Source organism: Pinus tabuliformis, chromosome 5_2, assembly GCF_031772625.1.
Source record: "Pinus tabuliformis cultivar Carrire ecotype Pingquan chromosome 5_2, CPIR1, whole genome shotgun sequence".
Lineage (NCBI taxonomy): Eukaryota > Viridiplantae > Streptophyta > Pinopsida > Pinales > Pinaceae > Pinus > Pinus tabuliformis.
Window position 1 is genome coordinate 185,694,420 of NC_142306.1, and position 23,174 is coordinate 185,717,593.

General features: G+C 34.0%; 1 protein-coding gene across 1 annotated transcript; it reads right to left on the reverse strand.

Annotated features, from left to right (window-relative positions):
• Positions 1-11,429: 11,429 nt before the first annotated feature.
• Positions 11,430-15,651, reverse strand: LOC149158170 (patatin-like protein 2). The gene is made up of 8 exons (XM_089437714.1): positions 15,383-15,651; positions 15,023-15,207; positions 14,744-14,921; positions 14,205-14,369; positions 12,662-12,739; positions 12,287-12,508; positions 12,021-12,196; positions 11,430-11,923 (listed from the first exon to the last, which is right to left on the reverse strand). Exons 1-8 carry the CDS (start codon positions 15,488-15,490, stop codon positions 11,827-11,829), a joined length of 1,209 nt encoding a protein of 402 aa, XP_089293840.1. The 5' UTR covers positions 15,491-15,651; the 3' UTR covers positions 11,430-11,826.
• Positions 15,652-23,174: the final 7,523 nt, after the last annotated feature.

A 23,174-nucleotide genomic window follows, 5' to 3' on the forward strand; every position in this document is an offset into this window, starting at 1 on the left:
TTCATTCCTTAGAAAATTTAAAGGGTATCATGAAGGTGTCTCTCTCGCTTTCAATCAGAATTTTGATTATGAGAATGTTCAATTTGGAGGTATACAGTTTAAATTTACCGAGGCCACCATAGCAGAGGCCACTTTTTTATCATCCATAGGAGAGAAGTATTTTAAAGGTGTAGTCATAAACAAGGAGATTTGTCATAAATTCTTCAATCCAGAACACCAGAACCCAGACTAGACTAAAGGCATTCCAAGAGTTGGGTTAAAGAAGAGTATAGATTCATGCTCAATGGTCTGTAGAGGTTTGTGACTTGTGAGGATAGGTATGTTGTTACCTTCCTTTATCATTTGAGAATTTTGTTTCTTTTCTAGGGAGGTACTGAAATGAATTTTCCATACTTTCTATGGATGAGCCTAAATAAGATGGTAAGAGGAATTAAGTCATCCTCTCAAAATGTTCAAACAATATCTACCACCATGGGTTAATCAAATTGTTAGCTTTCCATGAAATCAAGAAGTAGGGCAGTGATTGGAAGACATTTCTAGAACAACACTTTGCTCAAGTAGAAGGTTCCCAACAGATGGAGGAAAGCCTACCAGAATAGAGCACTAAGGACCTTAACAACAAATAGGAAAGAAGTAAGAAGCATCAGAAGAAATCAAAGTCCAAAGAGGCTATTGATAGCCCTACTCCATCGAGGTATGTCAACAAGTCAGATAAGGGTGAAGTCGAAGGCAAGAAATAAACTCATGCATCAACAGTCAAGTCTTCAAAGAGTAAGAGGCCTCCTATCAATTCACCCACTTCGAGAAAAATTTTGACGAGTGAGAAGAAGAATAAAAAGTCAGCTAGCAGTGACAAAGAATAATTCACAAGAACCTCTTCAGAGGCAGTTTTCAAATTACCCTAAGAAGAGACTCCTGCACTAAGTGCTAAGAAAGAAAAGAAGCCTAAAATTATTGAAGGCGGTGACAAGGCTCAAATTTTTGAAAAGAGGAAGATACATGCACAGGCAAAGGAAGCCACAGGGACCCTGGCATCGACAAAAGGAAAGAAGAGAAGATTGTTTGAGGATAGTGAGCCATCAACACCCTTGTACTGATCTACTAAAAGTATGGAAAAAGCGGTAATAACTATTCCCACTCCTCCTCTTCCAACACATTTGATTAATATATCTGCCTCTTCTGAAGGAGAACATGTAAAAGAGAAGACACCCAATGAAATAGAAGAACTTGTCATGGAAACTTTTGAATAATTGAAGAGAGAAGTAGAAGCTAAGAGGAGATTGGCCAAACAGACAACACCTGAACTTGATAGTTCCTTATCTAGGTAGCAAATGATGACCAAGATTGAAAAGCTTTAGAAGAAAAAAGTGAAATTAAAGGCAGAAGTGAAAGAATACATGATGTTGGATGAATATCTTAAGAAGGAAAACAAGAAGCTTAAGAAGAATAGTCAGATGATGTAAGAGGAGCATGATGAGGCCTCCACTAAGTTGAGGAAGTTTCTTCGTCTTGTGCATTTTACCATATTCATTAGGAAGTAATTCAACGAAGAGGCCTTAGGTGTGAAGGTCTTGGAGCCAAGTAACGGAAACCTAGGCAAGGAAGGCTTCATTTTTGGAAATTTTGAAGATTGGTTCAATCCTTTTTGCATGAGGGCATGCAACAACTTGACCATGGGGGCATGTTGGATCTTCCTTTTGATACTGATAATTCCCTCATTGACCTCTAATTTCGACTTATTTTTCCTCGAATCTATCTACTATTCGTTTATTTTCTTCAAGTATATGCCCTTTTATCCTTCTAATGTCTATATGAGGTAATCTATATTTCAAAACGCAATTTATATGTTTCCTTGTAGTACAAATAACATTATTTGATATTTTAATCTCTAATTTCTCTTATTGTTTCACATAGATCTTTGGATTTCCACTCCTATTCATTCAATACTCGTTCAGCATCTCAGCGCTCGAGCAGTTCAGCATTCCAGTACTCAGGTAATTCAACGATCCGGTACCTATGTTCTTATTTTTCGAGCCTCTTCAGCAATTTGGCGCTCGAGTCTTCATCAAACACCTGTGCACCCATCCAGTACTCTACCAGTAGCCGTGTTCTCAATGACCGTGCACACGACACGTGTGCACCCATCCGGCACTTGACCAGTGGCCCGCTCTCTTGGCTATTGCACTCATCATATTATTCTATTCCGACACCAGCTATTCCTTTGTTATACTTTGGTACCCATATTATACTGTTCGATTTCGGTACCTGTATTCTGTTGTTTTGTTCCAGCATCAGCGTTCTACTGTCTGATTCTAGTACTAGACTTCATATCCAGACTTATTACTTCAACAAACAGTATACGATAGAACCAAGAAAGTTGTTGAAGACATCTCCCTTACTTAGTCAGTCGAGATTCACTTCCTCCTCATGCACTTCATGTCATGAGGACGAAGTTACAAATTTAAATTCAGTTTAATTATATAAATTTCATCATTATCTCTTGTAACTTTGATTCTAACGAACCTCTTCTTTATAAAAGAAAGGTATGTCGAATTATTAAGTTAATCTTTTAATCTCTTAGTCTTATCATATTTTAGTCTTCATAGAGAGATTAGGTTGGAGAATCAAAGAGTTAGAAACAGAGCACTAGCACTCTGAGATTTGTAATGTTGATGAACTGTTAAGTTGTAATCCTTCTTTTTTATTAATAATATGAGCAACAGTTGTTAAGATCAATGTGTTAACTTACTTCTTAGCTTTGTAAGTTTTCAAGCTTATCTTGGTAGCTCGGCAAGGGCCCACCGAAGCCATCAAGGAAAGTTTTCTTTTTTTTAAGTTATTAAATAGTTTAGTGTTTCCAGTTTTACTTTATGAGTGATAATTTATTAGTTTAAATTGTATTTGAGTTACATATTTAATGATTGATTATTTGAAGCACAGGAAGGATAAGACTTGATATCTCACCATTCACATACATGCACCAATAGTGAAGACTCTTATCAAATATTTCATGTACTGGTTTTGATTGCCTTGTTTAGTAATTGAATGCATTGAATTGATTTGGTTAAGATTAATATTTGCAGGAAATAGAGTTAAGTCCATCTTGTTATTTCATGAGCCTATAAATGAAGGAACTCGTTACCTGATTTAAAATCTTCAGTTTATAATGTTTGAGCGTTATGTGGCTTTTCATTAATTGCGTGATGAAATGAATTAAAGTTTGTATAATGAAGTGTTAATTTGAAGTACTCACTATCTAGATTATACGCAACAGATAACGAAACTTATCTATTGTCAGCACGCATAGTGCATCAGCTTTACTGATTACGATTCCTTGGTCGATAATTAAGTATTGAGGCAAACACTTACACCTATATGTATATATAATTGCCCCGAGAAGAGTAAAAAGAGGCTCATTTGTACACACCATGAAGAATGTATATCCTAAAGTCACAAATTCATCCTGGGGAATGAATACTTAGATTTGATGAAATTATAATTAAAATACATCCAAGCTCTTGACCACCATGATAACATGAAATTAAGCATATATATATATATATATATATATATATATATATATATATATATATATATAGATAAATAGATAGATAGATAGATAGATAGATAGATATATATATATATATATATATATATATATATATATATATATATATATAATCAAACAAGACTTCATGTGAGCATAGTGAAAGATCATAATGAATTGATCAAAGACCTACGAGGATACTTAACCTGATATTTTGAAGTTTTGAGGTTCCGAGAGAATCAAAGCGAAAGATAAGAGCTCCGATAAACAAGACTTCCGAAATGGGAACAATTCTCCGATAGATAAAATTCTGATAAATAAAGCCTTTATTATTTAAATGTTTTCAGCGAAATTTCATTTTGGGGGTTTAATTGATTTTCACTTCTGATATCGGAAGTCCCAATATAAATATTTCTTGTAAATATTTTAAATAAGAGTTCCAATAAAAGGAAGCCTAAACTTAATATTGGATAAAAAAATAATATCGGAACTTGGATATGGTGATAGTTCAATATGACTTATGAGATTCTAAGATCAATGAATTTGAGCAGATAAAATAAAATAGGCTTTGTGGATCTCATGAACAAATCTTAGAATATTTTTTTAAATGGTTCTGATATACATAAACCCAAGAGTTCGATAAGGCAGAAGTTCTGAAATCTTGAGGGATGGTATCGAAAAGTGAAAAACAGAAAATCAAGATTCCAATAATTACCATATAGAGGCCTTGAATCCATTCGGAAGAAGAAATGGTACAAAGGCGAATGTAAAATGAATGAGTGCAATGGAAAGGTTTTAACTCAATTGGAAAATGTAATATTTGGAACATGCAGATATAAAATCATGGATAAGATCATTTGCTACAAGATTTTGCAATTTTCTTTGCTTGTAGAAAATATGAGCAAGAAAGAGTCTAAGCATTTCATTTCAGTTGCATCAATGAGAGATAGAATATGATTATTGACTCATATTACTAAATGTGAAAAGAAAGGAAAATATGAATAGAAGAAAAACTATAGAATAACCAGATTCTGATGAAACAACAAATACTTCCCTGGACATGTTGTAGATTAATCACTCGCTTTATTTCTAAAGCTAATCCAATCTCCAAATCAAGTCAATGAAGACCTGCAAAAGAAGCCAAAACATAAATAAAAAGTAAACTATGAAAAGAGAAAACTAACAACAGATGAAGATGAACATATGGACGCATACCTAGAAGAATTTTGATTGCAATTTTACCTCATGAATCTTCAAGTTCTCCCATCCATTTCTCAAAATTTGCATATGTTCAAACATCATCTATTTATTCAATCTAAAATGCTAAGTAATGAGCTATTAATTTGTGTTTGCTTCATATTGAGGAATAAGAGTGATGAAAGTGATCATATAGCAATGCTTATGAATTGAAAATTGAATTTTCAAGAACACTCTTTGCATCATAGGCTCATTACATGCTTATTAAAAATATGCAATAATGAAATAAATAAAAACAACAAAATAATCTAAATCTAAATTAATTTATCCCTAATACTAACTAGATGAAAGGAAAAGTGACTAAGTATAGTTATACTTCCAATGCAACCATTCTCTCATTTTAACTCCTACATGTATGTACAAGTCAATCAACAAGAGTAAAACTGTAATTGAATTATTAAAAGAAAAATTCAGCCTACTATGTACAACTAACAAATTCTTACCTTGAAATTCTTCCAACCAAATGCTTACAGGGTCATAGAAAATAGCATGTATTTCCATTGATAATTGAAATAAGTTCAAAGGAAGAGAAAAAAACAAGCCAACATTGAATGATATGCCTTCAAATGTTGTAAGTTGTTGTAAACTAGCAATATTATGTACAAAAAAGAGTGTATGAAAAGAAATCTTAAAAAATGGAATTCCCATATTTTTCCCAAATGAATTAACAAGATGTAGATGGGAATTAAATGGAAAGTTTAGAAGACCTCTGGAAAAATTAGATTGCTGGCCAGATTGTAATGTTACACTCTCATGTGCCAAAGTTCATGAAAAAATCAATTTAAAGAAAGGCATGTGTCGATATAAAATGATCAACAAATAAAAATAAGAAATAAGATTTTGTTGTTGACAATGGTTAAAATGTTTCCATTGATTACCACATGCATTTATTAATGCACTTGATGAGTGTTGAATGCCTGAATGCTCAAAGTGCCAGCACAATGTGCTCAGAAGTTCAAAAATGAAATCTGAAAGAAAAATGAATTCAAACCAAAGGAACTGAAAATGAAGCAAATTACAATTTACATTAATGTTACAAGTAATGGTACAACATGGCTAGGACTCATTTGCAAAGATTTCTTTCCCACAATTATCAATAGAAATTATAAAGTTAAACTCATTGTTTGCATTATTTTGCAAGAATGAGAAGATTTCAAGCTTATGATTCAAAACGGGGTACTTCATCATCGTAGGAATAAAAAATTGGGATAAGTTCTTGAATACCAAAATTACTATGATGATTGCATGTTTGAAAATTAGAATGGACCGGAACAAATCTTTGATTAAAGTTCTTCTTATCTTCAAAAATAGATTCACCTAAGGAATTAGACAAAACCATCTTTGAAGAGAAAAGAGGTTGATCTTTTACATTTTCCAAATCATCATAATAAGTAACTTCATAAGTGTTCTTTTCCCCTGAATTAAATAAATCAGAACGAGGCAAGTAATTGAATACTAAATTAAGAGAATCTTCAAGATTATTGATTCAATTGTTAATTAAATTTTCTCTATCAATATCAAAATTAATAATTCATTATTAGTGTCAATTCCTTTGTTTTCTAAAATTAAATTTGTATTTAAAATAATCGTTGATTGATTATGAATTATATTATTGTTTCTAAAGATATCAGGGTAGAGAGAAAAATAGGAAGTTGAAGATATATAACTGATGGTTTCTCTATGCATAGATGATTTTTTATTTTCCAAAATAGACAATTCAAATTCTTCATGCATTTGATCAATCTGCAAATTGTTGTTGAACTACTCCATAATTTGCAATTTATTATCAGCGAATTGTGAATTAATTTCAATAGTAGATTGTGGGTTGCTATCGTTCTCTGGTTGATTAAATTATTGTTGATTTAATTTTTTTTTATTGTTGCTAATAGATTGTGCATTTTTTTGAATTTCTACTTGATCAACATTATGTAAATTTGGAGCAGTTATGGCATAATGATTAGCATTTGTAAGTACAATTTGTGAAGAATCAAAGTTGCCATTTTGAGCAATTGTACTATTATCAACAATGGATATACTTTCTGGTTCTTCATAGTTATCACATGGTAGAGACATTAAATGTCTGAACTATCCAATTAATTGGAATTGAGGAGGAAAATCTTTGGACCAAAACTGCATTAAAAATAATTTAAATCTAACATAAAACATATCCAAACTCTCACCTTACGCAATTCTTCCAACTGATCACACACCTTTTCGTAATCATATTCCTGAAATGCACGAAGGAAAATCTTTGAAAACTTGTCCCAGGTATGTAAAGAGGCAACTGGAAGAGATAAGCACCAGTATTTGGGTTTTCCTATCAAAGTAAGTGTAAAGATTCTCCAAATAACACCTTCGTCAATATTGAAAGTATTGCAACTTAAAATAAATTGAAGGAGATGATTAAAATCAGATGTCTTACCATTATACTTTACCTGAGAGAGGGTCTGGACTACCTCTATCGGAGTAGTTTTTGGATGAGGTCCAAAAACGCAACTCCAAGGAGGTCTTTCACATGGAGCCATAGTAATAAAATAAAATCTTAAAGCACAAAATCATCAGAGACACGATTTTACTGTGGCCCTCATTCTAACGCCAAAAATGTTGAAAGCTCAAAATGACCATTCAACATTATAAGGGAGACCACCAGGTTGGGAACATAAAGCAGCACTTTTTCTATTTGGAATGGTGGTTCCAACTGGTTAAATTAAGTCCAATTACATTCTCTCTATCTCTATTGGATTAAAGTATGCTCTTTTCTTACCAATAGAGAAGAGACATCGAATCAACCCTCTCATTGAGCTCAACCAAGAAAATAATTCTTAAGCTGATCTAAGTCTCAGCGAAGCCACAACTATAGTTTGCCTCTTTGATAAGAGGACTTCTAGAAATGTAACTATTAATCTGAATGCAAACTAATGCTATAATGCAAGAAAAAGGAAAATGATCCTAAGTCTATCTCGATTAGGAAGATTTATATCTAACCCAACTGAGAGCAAGATAATTAAATGATTGGGAATTAAACATGTCTGGTTTTACATGAATATCTGGCTAATTAAATAGTTCTACTAGTTGATATTATAATTACCAAAACATGTTCTGTTCAGAGAACAATTAATGATGAATTATCAACCAATAACATTAGGAAATAGTTCTCCTTATGTCGATGGTAATTAAATCAAATTTAGATAGCAGATTTCTTAGTAAATAGTTACTCAAAAATCTGATTTGATTATAAGAGCAAAGAGATAAAAATTAACAACATATCTACAAAGCTAATGAACTAAATAATTAATTCAAAAGCTCTCTATCTTCACATTAAACAATAGTGCTCAGCATGAAAAACATTTTACACAAATCTGTCATTAAAAAAATGAAATTTGCATTAAAAATAATATTATTTAAAATACAAATTGATTAAAACCTGGTCTCTTGTTTTGTTCCTTGAATTGATCTCCAACAATCTTTCTCAAATCATAAGCCTGGTCATTAAAAGAAATAGTTGCAATAGTGCAAGCTTTTCTCCCAATACAAAGTCTAGAATTGAAAATGACAAATCTCAATAACTCAAATCTATGTTTTTCCTCCTACTTCTACAGCTAGAAGACCCCTTACAATAGTGCCTAAGAATTCCCTCAGTGTAGAGAAGAGGAACCTTTCTTTCATCATTCTCTAAAACCTCTATCTATAATTACAAATGAAAATCAAAATGAGAGAATTGTTTTGAGAATGAATTTGCTCCCACAAATTTGATTGGATTCAATTATTTTTTCTCTCTTGCTGGAGCAATTTTATTGATCCAAATCTTCTCTTCCTCATCTCCTCAACTGTTCTCCTGCCAAAACTAATCAAAATTAAATTAAAATGCAAATCAAAATAAAAATACCAAATCTGAAAACAAATATCTCTAATCAAATTTTAATTAAATAAATAATAAAAATAAATATGTATTTTCTATTGATACTTGTAGAGATATTATTGGTCAAAGAGAACATAATCAAATGGATTTGCAATCAACGGATTTTTTGAGCAAATGAAAATGCTAAAATTAAACTAGGAAAAATAATTTTGGCTACAAATTCAGAGCTTAATTTTTGCTAAATTTTAGACTCATCTAGTAGCTGAATCAGATCGTGAAACCACTTCAAAGATATTCTCCATGATTTATCTATCCAATGAGCTATCATGGGCCTGATTTAGCCAAATAAAACTCAACTTATAAGCTCTCAAACTTGAAGGGTAAAAATGCCATAATTCTGGAAAAATATGAATCATAAGAGTGGTGTGTTGTGTGTGATCGTACATTTTAAATTACAGTTATTTGGTAATTAAAAAATTGATAAAATGAATCATATTCATTTTGCAATTTTGAGATTTCAGATCTCCGAATTTTTTTTTAAATGGGAATTAGAATAAATTATCAACATCTTTAAAACACATTATTTTAATTGTTCTACAATTTGGCTGAGCCATTAGTAGAAAATGAAATAATTAGTAAAAATTAACTAGGAATTAATATTACAATCAATTACTAAGTTATTTTAAAAAGTTAAGATAATATACATTTTGTATCTTTTTTAACCGAGGCAGTAAAAATTATCGAAATTTTGATGAGCATCATTTGCAAACCATGTAACCAAATGAGATAAAACAAGTATTGATGGAAAAGTAGCGAAAAGTAAAAACTCAATGAAGCAATCAAAATAAAAATCCAACAAAAACGGAAAATTGGCAAAGTTGTAGAACACTTGACCAAAAGAAAATTTTAAAAAAGTGATTTAGCCAAAAATTTATGGAAATAGTCCCCATTATTTGAAATAAGTAAGTAAAAAATGGGAGGTTGAGTTTTCACTACAACACACCCTTATTCTTCTTTTCCACCACAGTATTATCCTCCTCAACCAAATCATTCCCCTCAATTCCAAAATCCAAATCAACAAATTTCATTACCATTCCCTCAAAAATCCAATCAACTACCTGCTCAACCACTCCCAAATCTAAATAATAAAAACCAACAAGCTGCCTATAATATTGAAGGTCAAAATTTTTAATCTTGTATGATAACTCCATTAGGTCTAAATGATGTTCAACTTAGATCTGGTAGGGTTTTGCAAAATAAGTCACCAACAATTGCCATCCAAAAATCTAAACAGGATAAAGTTCATGAAAAAGATGAAAATATAGATCAAGAAATTACTCCTCTAAAGGAAGATGTTCCTATACAATCAACGGATGAGCAAATAAAACAAGCTCTTTCAGTTCCTCTAGTAGAACAACCTTCTATTTCCTTACATGAACCACCTTTTCCTAAAAGGATCAAAATTGATAAAGTTATAGAAAGGAAATTTGTTTTACCAAATTACGATATGTTAGATGAACTTAAGAATATTTGCATCAAAATTCCTTTGCTTCAAGCTATAAAAGAAATACCAATGTTTACAAAAACTATTAAGGAGCTATGCATTAGAAAACTAGGAAGAAAAAGAAAACATGTCAAAAAGATCCAATTGGTAGGGAAAATAGGGAAAATTGTTGATATTATGATGGGGAAAAAATTGTTCAAAAATATCTCGATCTAGGTAATCCCATTATAAAAATCCACATCAATGGTGTCGAGATTCCAAATACATTGAATGATTTAGGAGCAGTTATCAATATCATGAGTAAACAAACTATGGATCAATTAAAGCTTCCTAATATTCAATGTACTCTTACATTGTTACAATTAACAGATAGATATGTTATTAAACCAGATGGTATATTAGAAGATGTGTTTGTTTCTTTAGATTCTTTGGAATACCTTGTTGTTTTCATGATCTTAACTCCCAATAATAATTTAGGAGGCCATCCATTGATCCTTGGTAGACCTTGGCTAGCTACAACTGATCCATTTATAAGTTGTAGATTTGGTGACATGTATAATTTTTATGGAAACTCCATTAAGAAATTCACATTATATCCACTTGCAAAAAAATAACTAAAGTAGAAAGAAATTTGAATAGATGATGACAATGATGCTCGGAAACTATGGTTGACCATTGTCAACTATGGTTAACTCTCATTTACAATTTTTAACCATAGTCAGACATTGTCAGCGATGTTTGAACCATTGTCAAGAATCATCAACTATTAATGACCCTCGGCAACTATGGTGGATCATTGTCAACCATGGTTAACTTTCATTTAGAATTTTTAACCGTAGTTAACTTTCATTTAGAATTTTTAACCGTAGTTAAAAATTATATGGTTGATCATTGTCAACTATAATTAACTCTCATTTACAATTTTTAACCGTAGTTAGAAATTATCAAACATAGTCAACCATGATTTACTAATATGTCCAATACACATTGGTCATGGTCATCAACTAGCACAACTAGATTAATAAAGTAATTGATCTAAATTAATTGATATACGTTGATTAGAGTTATTTTCCAACTTTCATATGCCAATTGACTCCTTCCTATTGACAAATATCAACCACCACCTTATTTTATCTCCTTCCTATTGAAAAATATCAACCACCACCTTATTTAAAATAGAACATATAAATAATTTAAAATAGAACATTAAATAATAAATAAGTTATTAACACATCTCTATAACCACAGAAAAAACTTCGAAATAAAAAAATAGATATAATTCACTTAATTAACCCATACAACCATTTGACAAGCATTCTTTATTGAAAATGCGAAGTCGCATTCAGTAAGTGTGAAAATGTCATATTTGAAAGGGATTCTTAAACCTCTTCACTAATAGGATCATGCATATGTGAAAAAAAAAATCAATAAACCCTTGGGATAATGATCAGTTAGGTCATCTCGAGTACATATAGAGAAACACAATTACAATTATATAGAGCGAGCAGAAGCTGACTCGTACTCATCTTCATATCAAAGGAAGGTCTTGTTGTGGTTTTTGTTTACATTTTTCAAAGATGGTCCAAATTGAAATGGGTAGAAAATAGATAATATTTTAATGTGGGATACACAAAAACTACAATTAAGAATTTTACATAATTATCGATTAATTGAAGGCGTATCCTCCTCATCAAGGCATTGCTCGGATGATTGTTTTAAACGAAATCTTCTCTCTGCGGATAGCCTCTTTGCAAACCTGCAAGGAAACATATGTTGAATAGATGATGAGTAAATTCTCAATTCAAAATTTGAAGCTAAGATTTCCACATATAACTTGGCGTTGGGATATTTACTTTGTGAGAGCCTGTCTGTTGCTTCCTTCTCCAGGAACAGCTTCGTATATCCCGGTCTCCATATTCACTCTGCTCACAGGTTTGTCTAGAAGTGCAGCCCCTTTATGAGCCAAATTCTCTAGATTTTCTCTGCTCGAATTATCCATGGACGCCTCGTCGCCCTCCAACTGTAATTCCTGCATATTACAAGAATAACTGCTGGTAAATACTCAGTGCAATCTGTAAAGCCAACTATATAGGCATAAGTATAAATAATTATATAGTACCTGAATTCTCAGATAGTTGTGTGGGCATTCGATAGTCTCAAAAACCACAGATAAATTGAAATCCACTATATCGTCGCTGGCATTAAGCATTGTATCCACAATTGGGGCACTGCCATGATGCATCACCCATGATAATGATCCCCAGTTTGCTGCATCAGTGGCATCAAAGCTTTCGGTATTCTTTCCCGTTCCTAATGAAAGCACGACCACCTTCTTGTAGTCCTGGTAATTATGAAAGCCAAAGGTATCTTCAATTCTAAGGTTCATAGAAAACATGAATCAAATTCTTTCATTAACACATTTACTTGGATTTTATCAGGGGTTCCTCAAATCAGGAAAATGATTTAAATGGATTTTATCAGAGGTAAGAACGACCTTTGATTTCATCTTGGAGCAGAAACATGAATTCTCCTTCAGAGCCTCCCTTGCTACGTGGATTATAGCTGAATAGGTCTGCAAGGCCAACCATGGATTAGACAAAATTGTATTTGCTAATCTTAATTGTATTAAAAGCTGCTTTCACCGGATCTTGAGAGGTTATCAACTTGTATGTGCATGCTAACATGCCAAGAAGATGAAGGAACTTTCCATTCATTGATAGGAGGTACTTTTCTCTCATTGATAGAACGTGAAGTGAAGGATCTCATTGAGGATGGAAATGTCTAAAATGGAAATACAGCAGAAACGAAAATGGAAGTATCCATGAAGTGGTGTAGATAAGTAGTAGATTTGGTTGGGGTTTAATTTCTATCATGTCTTAGAATCAAAACTTTATGTTTCAGATTCGAATTGCAATTAGAGATTCAAATTTCATGTCTCATATTTAATTTCAATTTCAGATCCAAATCTCATGTCACATTCGAATTTAATTTCAATTTCAGATTCAAATTTCATGTCTCATATTTAATTTCAATTTCAGATTCAAATCTCATGTCTCACATTCTATTTTAATTTCAATTTCATGGAGATGTCTCAGATTCAAATCAAATCTCATGTCTCAGATTTTCATTTCAATTTCATGGATGTCTCAGATTCAATCAATTTCATGGAGATGTCTCAGATTCAAATCTCATGTCTCAGATTCTCATTTCAATTTCATGAATGTGTCAGATTCAAATCTCATGTCTCAGATTTTCATTTCAATTTCATGGATGTCTCAGCTTCAATCTCATGTTTCATATTGGAATTTCTAATTCTGCGATGAATGGTGAATACATAAACTGTCACAGAAATTTTCATGGACAAAATAAACTATCCAAATAGTCTTGTTTTACCCACCCTCTATCTATATATATATAATTATATAATTTTAATCTAATTTCAGATTCAAATCTGATGTCTGGAATTTCATGGATGTGTCACATTCGAATTTCAAGTAGAGGAATGAATGGTGAAACCACCTATGGAGAAATACACTATCCAAAAAGCTATGCAAAAAACTTGCAAACTAGACCAAGAAATAAATTATCCAATTTTAATCTAATTTCACATTCAAATCTGATGTCTGGAATTTCATGGATGTGTCGCATTCGAATTTCATGTGGAGGGATGGATGGTGAAACCACCTATGGAGAAATACACTATCCAAAACTATGCAAAAAACTTGCTGACTAGACCAAGAAATAAACGATCCAAAAAACTTCTCCCATGCCCCCACACTCCTATATATATATATATAAACGAGGGTGACTCCCTATCAATTGTGAATTTCCCTAGAAATACAAATCAGCCTTTCCCCCTAGAACTTCATATGGCCCCATAGATTCTACCGAAATTTTAGTATTCTTGATATGGTCCCATAGATTATAAGGATCATCTGTGGAAATAAATAAAAGAATTCATATTCTATTCTATTCTAGTAGATTGAAATTTGAACTTACAAAATGGATCTATAACAAATTTATTTGCAAGCTCTTACAGGATTCTTGGCTGCAACTCCACCATCTATTAAATTGAAGCTTCTTGATCTAGTCCGAAAGGAATGCTCTGTCTTGAAGAAAAAAGGAGGCAAATATGTAGGCGCAGCTGTTGTTCCCATGCAGACGTCCCGAAGATATGCGTTCTTGGATAAGTCTCTCCCGGCCTTCACAACAATCAAGAAAAATCGATGGTTAATAGAGCGAATCAAAAGTCACATGGTGTGGGAATGTAAGTTTCCAAAAAATCTCGAAATCATGGGCTATAGTATTCCATTTTGGGCTAGGGACTTTATTAAAAAGTTCAGAAGGATGATCATTGCCCAGAAAAAATTATTGGAAACGAAAAAAAAATGCAGGTAAAGAGAAAAACCCCACAATTATACGAAAGTGATAATTATATACAATGGTTTACTCTGTGTATATGGTATAGTTAGTGGGAAAATCATTTACTATGTTATCACAAAAGTCCAAAAGTAAGAAAGCTTGTCCAGAAAAATATGGGTGCTGATCATTGAAGAATTAGAAAGAAAGTAGAAACCTCGAGAGTCCAGAAAAATATGGGTTCTTGCAGTCTGATATCGAATGTAGGTATGAGAACATTTGTGATGGTGTCTCCAACGCGCAAATCTCCAAGATACTTTCGCATTAACCTTTCCAGTGGCCTATTAGGATATTTAGGTCCCCTGAATATTGACACAGCCTTCTTTATGAACCTCCTGCAAATGACCAAACAGATCAAAAATCAGTTTAATCCACTGTAACCCATCATAGAATTTCTTAATTAGCCAAAAGGGTTTACATTGGACTAAGTCCTTACCGACGAGGAGGAAATATCGTAGAACTATAATTGAAATAGAATTGAGAGGCATCCTTCGCTGTGAATTTAGGACGCTTGGTCTTCTGATCAGGAGCTGCTAACAATGTTGCTATTAGACCACCAGTGCTGGTACCTGCAATTACATCGAAATAGTCGGATATCCTGGCTTCTGGACCATCTAATTCCTGCATCAATAGTGCCCGGGAATGTATTAATTCCACTCTATACAGATTCAACAAATTCTGAGTAATAGTGTTCTGGTTGTTCATGTATCTTATGTTCAGTCTCAAGCATTTGTTTGGCTTTCTACATTCAAATTTCTATATCATGAGAATCTGCATACATGAAAAGTGGTTGTACCTGTAACTTTTCCTCCAGAAACTCGAGGATTTTTGCAGGAATAATTCCTCGTACTCCTCCACCATCGATACTCAAGATGGTTATGATTTTCCCAGCGGAAGAAGCCATTCTACAAAACAAATTCAATGGTCCAGATTTCTGAGACTGCCCTTGGTTACGATTCTAAGTGAACATGACCTGTATTTTTATTCTTATATCTTTATTCCTATGGAGCAGCCTTAGAGAACAATATATTAGACAATGGGTGAAAGAAAAGCCGGATTGTTGGATTGGCATTACGGAAAGCAATGGAATAAAATGCCCTGCACGTTACTTCTGTTCCAAACAATTTATCGGATAGCATTTGTGTTTCTGAGCATCATTGCATTAATTTTTTTTATTATACCAAATGGTTATGGAGATACAAATATTTGGATGTAAACGTCTGTTTTATTCGAAGGATTCGAGGGCGAGATGTGCAGCTGGCTGCCACATGAAACATGATCGTAAACAAAAGTTTTTGCGACGTTGACACGCCTAAGGCTTCGGCCACGTTGCTTTATAAAAATACATGGCGTGGACGAATATCCAAATGGTGATTGCAATTAGGATAACCCCGTTTAGAATCTGTGTTATAAATGTATGCCGTGTCAATTAAATTGTATAAAAGTACTGAATCATGAACATCATTTATGAATGCAGAACATTAACAATCAAGATATTTTTTCAAATGTGTTTTAGAAATGTATACCGTGTCAACTAAATTGTATAAAAGTACTGAATAATGAATATCATATAATTTATGAATGCATAGGATGAGCAATCAAGATTTATTTTCAATGTTTATTTAAATAAGTCTCATATTGAAATGCAAGGTGTTTGCTTTACCCAAGAAGATTTATTTCCTACGGCATACTAGGTTTAGTTGTCGATTTTTCTAGATATCAAATATTAGTAATCTGAATTTTTTAACATTTTATTTTTATGTTTGGAAAACATTAAGAGAAGCATTCTAAGATAATCATAGTAGGTTGGTAGGGTGATAAATATTTTGAAAATTACATCAAATGTGAGTATAAGATGGATAATCTAAAAGAAATTGCTTTTCATCTTCAACCCTCTTAGTGTTAGGTGAAAAATTCTTTCATCCCATGGTAATGCCTAGTTTCACTCTAAAGCTCATGAGAATATGTTCTTATTTTCGTAAAATCTATTTTCTTCTTAACTTTAGTATATTTTTTATTTTCAAGATGGGGTGATTACCTCCTTATAATATCTTAGTTTCCTTTCTCCCTCTAGCTCTTTATTACCCCCAATTTCTCCTTAAGTTTTGAAGTAATAATATTTTGAATATTATCCTTATTCTACAAAATGACCTCCTTTATCCCCCAATTGTCTAATCAAGGTTGGGCATCCTTATTCCATCGTGGCTTGAGCTAAAGGTGGGGATTTTAGCTAGAGTTAGAAGCAATTTCAAGAAATATCTTGGCTTCCATGTTGTTTAGCTTCTTCTTATACATAAGATACCTAGTGATAGCCATGCTTTCAATGGGGGGAAGATTTGCTTCAATCAAGACGATAAGAGGGAGTTTTTCTTTTAATTTTTGGATTATATTCCTCTACGTGAGATATTGCAAACCCAAACCTCGCATCATATAAAATAATAGGAGTGAAAAGATTCTTAAAGAGAACTCTTTTTTAATCTCATATCGAAAGATTTGTTGACCTACAATTGTTTTCAAGCCCATAGTAAGTTTTTTATCCTCTATTTATTATTTTCTCAATAATGTGATTATAATTGAACTCGTGATGGACATCAATCCCAAGATTATTTTAAGGAACATCCTCCAAGTAGTTGTTGTCCTATATGAAAGTATATTATGTGATCTTTTTGGATTTAATTATCATGACTTTAGTTTTAATAGTATTAATAGTCATACCCATCTTGGAGCATAAATCATGTAGGATGATTCTTAGTTGTTTTCCAAGATCATATTGTATCATTGCCAAAATACCAATATCATCATCATCAAGGAGAAGAGCTATGACTATATTAGTGAGTGTGAGGCCAACACAACATGGATCTTCTAAACACTCGTCTAGGTTATCAATGTATACGTCAAAAAGGGTAGAGGATAAGAGACACACTTGATTGACTCAAATACTACATTTATTTTAATCTGATGAACCCTCAATAGTACTAAACTTAGCAAAACAATTATGATATAGCCTTGTTATTACAACCCTCAACATGAGAGGAACCATTATCTCTTCCAATTTCTTTCGTATTTTCATCCTAGGAATGGTGTCAAATGTTTTTCTAAAGTGAAGAGATCAATTTTATAATTGTGACATTCCTATGCAGTGATCCTGAGAGTAACAATCTGGCCCAAATTTGGATGATGTCTCCTAAAACAAGCTTGTTCGTCAAATCGTTTACTGAGGCCTTTTAGCCATAGTCTAATATTCTTTTCTAAAATAATTCTATACAATTTAACTAAAGTATCGCTAATCATAATGATCCTATAATTTGAGGGAATGCTTCTATCCCAAATTTTAAAGATAATTCACAATGAAACTTTATGTGAAAGGCTTAGGGAAGCCTCGGTTCAGTTCCAAATTGAGGATATTGTGTATATGAGGAATGACGATATGCCCTCCCATTTTAAGAATTTTATCTTGGTAGCCTTCCATATCCTTAGTTTTCTAATTAGAAAGCCACTTGACCCCAAACTCAATGGCTTCCAAAGAAAAGATATCATTTTATATAGGGGCATTCAAAATGGTGTCCATGGAATTAGGGGAATCATAAAAAAATAATTAGATTCCTTTGAAGAACCAGAATCATAAGGGTTTTGAATGTATAAATTCCAGTTCTTAAAGTGTAACAACCCTGGTCAAAATTCCATGTAAGAAAGTTAATAAAGGAAAAATAATAACCAAGGTCATGGGACACTTAGTCCAAGCTAAATATTGGGCAAAACACCCTAGTGTGGGTGTTCATTTGGTTTATTATGGTTAAGGAAATTAGCAAAGGAAATGGCAAAGGCTTTGGAAAGGCAAAGTGGCATTAATTGGAATTTTATTTATGAAAATAATGGAAATTAAGAGAAAGTCAAGGTGAAAGGTCACAGGTTGCATGTGAGGAGGAAAATGAAGGAAACTAATAGAAAATGAAGCAAACAGAGACCTAATTAATAAAAAGGCTTATGAGGATGAGTTCACAACCTTTTATCAGTTCCGTTTTTGGAGCTCTCTCTCATACTCTTGGACACTTAGAGTATTCTCGGAGCACTCTAGCATTGGAAGAAGAAAGGAAAAAGAAGGACAAGAAAGTAGAGGGAAGCAAAGATCAAGCAAGGAAGAGTAGGATCAAGTGACTACAGTGAAATTACTTGTAGGTATCGAGTTGCAGATATGATTTCCTTGTTGGTTTTGGCATGCATGGTACATGCATGTGTGTTTTTGGTTCTCTTGTTGTCTTTGGCATGGGTTTTATCAGGTCTGACGGTGGTTTTCAGCCTTGCCTTTCCATTTCTGGATAGCCATGGTGTGATGGGTTTCTCTTGTTTGGATTGAGCTAGATTGCCGAATGGATTCGAAGCTAAGTGGGGTGGTCTGAGGATTAATCACAAGCCCTAGGAATCCCTTGGTGGGATATATGGTAAATCCTGGTCGTGAGTACCCTTGATTGGGCCTCAGAATCCCTTGACCGGTAATGGCAGGATACACGGTAAAGCCCAGAGGGTGGAGATCTCGTAGGCCTAGGAATCCCTTGACTGATAATGGCACAACACACGGTAAATCCGAGAGGTGGAGATGGACAAATTCATCACGGTTTAGGTGGAGAGGTACAGAGGCATCTATGCTTGTTTAGGGCCTAGTGATCTGGTGGGATTGCGTAAAGCCTAGTTTTGTTGATGACGGTTTCGTGCCTAGGAATCCCTTGGTGGATATACGATAAAGCCCGAGGAAGCCTTGATTGGTTTTTGTGTGAGTCCCACATTCATGCTTGGAATATGGCACGAGGGTGATTGGCTGAAAGAAAGATTTGGTTCAGCACAATCTATGGTCACGTGGTACATGGAAGTCCCTAGCTTGGTTGGATTTTGGATATATTAATAAGAGGTCCTCTCCTCTTGTATATTATGTGTAAATGTGCTTGTTATTATGTGATTATAATGGTTGTTGTATCATAGTTATTTTGATGGTTATAAGCATGGTTTATGACAGACTTGAGTTATGACTCTCATCTGTTTTGATTGGTAAATAAATGAATAATGAATATATGACCTAATAGATGATAATACAACGATTATGTGAGGGCATCATTCCTTCTTGATGATTCTCATATAAGTATGAGACCCCTATGCTCAGATATGTGGTTATGACATGTAGATTACATGTTTGTGATGTGTTTGATGAAATGCCTATCATGGCTATGAGAGGTTAGATCAAGTACTTGTACCAATATTTGCATTAGTATCTTTCATTCATTGTTATTTAACATTTCTAGAAGTTTCATGAAGTTCTGGGCAGGGGCATGAGACCTGGCCCTGAAAAAGTGACACAAAATTTGAGGTCGTTAGCTCAGAACTACCTGAAAAAGGCCACAGTCACATGCATGCCTTGTTGTGGGAGTGACTGGAGGGTCGCAGTCTCATGCATGGCTTGTCATGGGAGTGAATGGGGTTCTAGCTCAACAAAATGATGAGTTATCTCAGGGGTTGGGCACCTCGAAAGGTTGTTTGCCTCCTGAAGATTCTATAGCTCCTGAGAAAGGTCAGCTTGGTTTTGTTTTATCGGTTCCACTTGCTTAACTATACATGGAGAGTTGAATCACATCATAATAACTCTTCATCACATATTTATCCCAGTGGACCAGTTAACTAGGGTAAATGTTGGAGGAGGGTGTTACAGAGTGGTATCAGAGCATGGTTCCCCCTTGGTTTGGATGGGTGGAATGTGTTGGTCATGCATACATGTCGGTTTCATATGTGTTCTTTATTCTTGTGGTCTATGTGCTTGTTGTGTAGTCATGGTTGTAGTTGTGTCGTCATGTGAAAGCTGATGGTGGTGTTGTTACATGTATTTGTCATGACTGTGTGTCATTTATGCACTTGTTATGCATGTCAGTGTCTATGCGTCATTATGCATACATTAACATGGTTATAGTTGTCATGCATGAGGTCATGGTATGTGGTTGGTATGGTCATGCATGATAATTGGATGATGGTTTAAATGAAATTTATGTACTGATATGATTATGTTTATACATGTATTGCGCTAATTTGGTTAATCTTGCAGATGAGATATCCTCCCTTGAACTATATTGAGGTATGTCCATCATGTTATGTTTTGGTTTAATATGACATGTCATACTTGCAGGAAGAAGATCAAAGATGACTAGAAAGATGGTAGACTATAGTTCATGAGATTCTCCCTATGGATCAGATGAGAAACATAGTGGTGGGAACTCTTCTGACTTAGTAGACACATTGAGAAGTTTGAAGGAAAAAATAAGAAGTTGCAAAGAAGATAATGAAAGAATCATTTAGGCACAAGACAAATAAGCAGAAGTTAATGCAGTAATCCTTCATAGTTTGTCAAACTTGCAGAGATAGGGACCGCTTAGGATCAGCCATGGGCACAAGGATAGGACTAATGGGGCATATGGCAGTATATCTCATGGTGGGCACAGGTCGGATAGCAATGACACGATCAGAGATGGCAGGTTCCTGGACACACCTGATATGAGAGGTGATGGACACAAGTTCTATTCTAGTTCTGGTTTTGACAGGTATCATGGTCATCATTGTTATCATCCTTGTAGAAGAAATGACAGGGGATGTTTTCCATGTGAGTTCAAGAAAGAAAATCCACCTACCATTGATGGAGATTTGAAGAAGTTGAAATATGCAAAGGCAAGGTTACTTGGGATGAATAATTTCTTTGAGTTACATGATTACACGGAGAACATGAAGGCTAGAATAGCTATCTTCAGCCTCAAAGGGAAACTATACATCTAGTGGGAAGATGCGAAGCGGGTTAGAGACATTAGGACAAAGGAGTTGAGTTTGCATGAATTCAAGATAATTTTTAGGAAGAAATATTTGTCAGAGAGGTACTACGACAACAAATCCAAGGAATTCTATGAGCTAATGATGGGTTCGATGACGGATGAGGAGTATACGACCAAGTTCCTAGAGTTGTTGAGGTATGTACCGTATCTAAAGGATAAAAAACCCAAAGTTCAAAGAATTTTCAGTGGATTACCATTAGCATTTAGAGATCGGATTGAGTATGATAAGCCTCAGTCACTTGAAGAAGTCATTGGGAAATTGAAGTATTGTTATGAGTAATCAAAGTGTAAGACAAAACCTCGGCAAGGTTGGAAAGGGAAAGACAAAACTAAAGGTGAATGGCAGCTGAAGCGAACCAAGCCTTAGAATGTAAGAGATAAATAAAATGTTGCAACTTGCAATAGGTGTAATGGGTCACAACTTGGAGGGAAGCAGAATAAAGGTGATGGTAAGGGACAATTGTAGTGTTGGAAATGTGGAAAGGAGAATCTCAAGAGGGATTGTCCACAGAATCAGGGTGGTAGACCTCAGATTTACAGTGCATATGACGTGTAGACAGTTGGGGATGTTGGGAAGAGCATTCCACGGATTTATGCAGCACTAGATAACAGGCAAGCAGATCACCAAGCATCTATTAAAAAGATTGAAGGTAAGCTTTATGATCAAGTTATTTCTATTTTGATTGACCCTGGATCTAGTTATAGTTATGTAAGTCCTGACCTGGTGGACAAGTGTTGTTTGAATAAATAAGTGCATGTAGAATCTTGGTTATTGCAGTTGCTACAGGTACAAAGAAGAGAGTTCATCATTGGGTAAGATCATATGCATTCGAGTTGAATGTTATGCCTACCTCAACACATTTGAATGTACTTTTCATTGGGATCATATAGTATGATTTTTGGTATGGACTGGTTGTATTTTCACGGGACTAAGGTGGACTGGTATGACAAAGCTATTAAATGTTTGGATGACAATGGGGAACAACGAATCTTGCAGGGTAAGAAGAAAGTAGCATCACTTAGAATGGTGATAACTATGCAAGAAAAGCGCAGTCATAGAAAAGGGTGTGTGTCATTTGCAGTGCATATTTCTAGTGATAAAGGTAAGGATGTTGAGGATGCAGAAGTTATGAAGAGGAACCCAATTTTGTAGCAATTTCAGGATGTGTTTCCATCAAAGATTTCAGAATTTCTGCCTCACAAGGACGTGGACTTTTCCATTGAGTTGGTACTTGGGGCAGCACCAGCATCAAAGGCACAATACAGGATGAGCAAACCATAGTTAGTAGTGTTGAAGTTGCAGTTGAAGGAAATGCTTGACAAGGGATACATTAGACCAAGTGTATCGCCTTGGGGTGCATGAGTGTTGTTTGTGAAGAAGAAGGATGGTACTCTCAGGTTATGCATTAATTACAGGAAGTTGAACAAGGTGACCATCAACAATAGGTACATGTTACTGAGGATTGATTACTTGTTTGACGAGTTGAAGTGAAGCAACAATGTTCTCAAATATTGACTTGAGATACAGATATCATGAGGTACACATTAAAGAAGGGGGCATCTACAAGATTGCTTTCCGGACCAAGTATGGGCATTATGATTTTGTCAAAGTTCCATTTGGTTTGACTAATTCTCCAACTACTTTCATGTGCTTGATGAATAGTGTGTTGTGTCCTTATCTGGACAAGTTTGTCATTGTATTCATTGATGATATATTGATATATTCTAAGA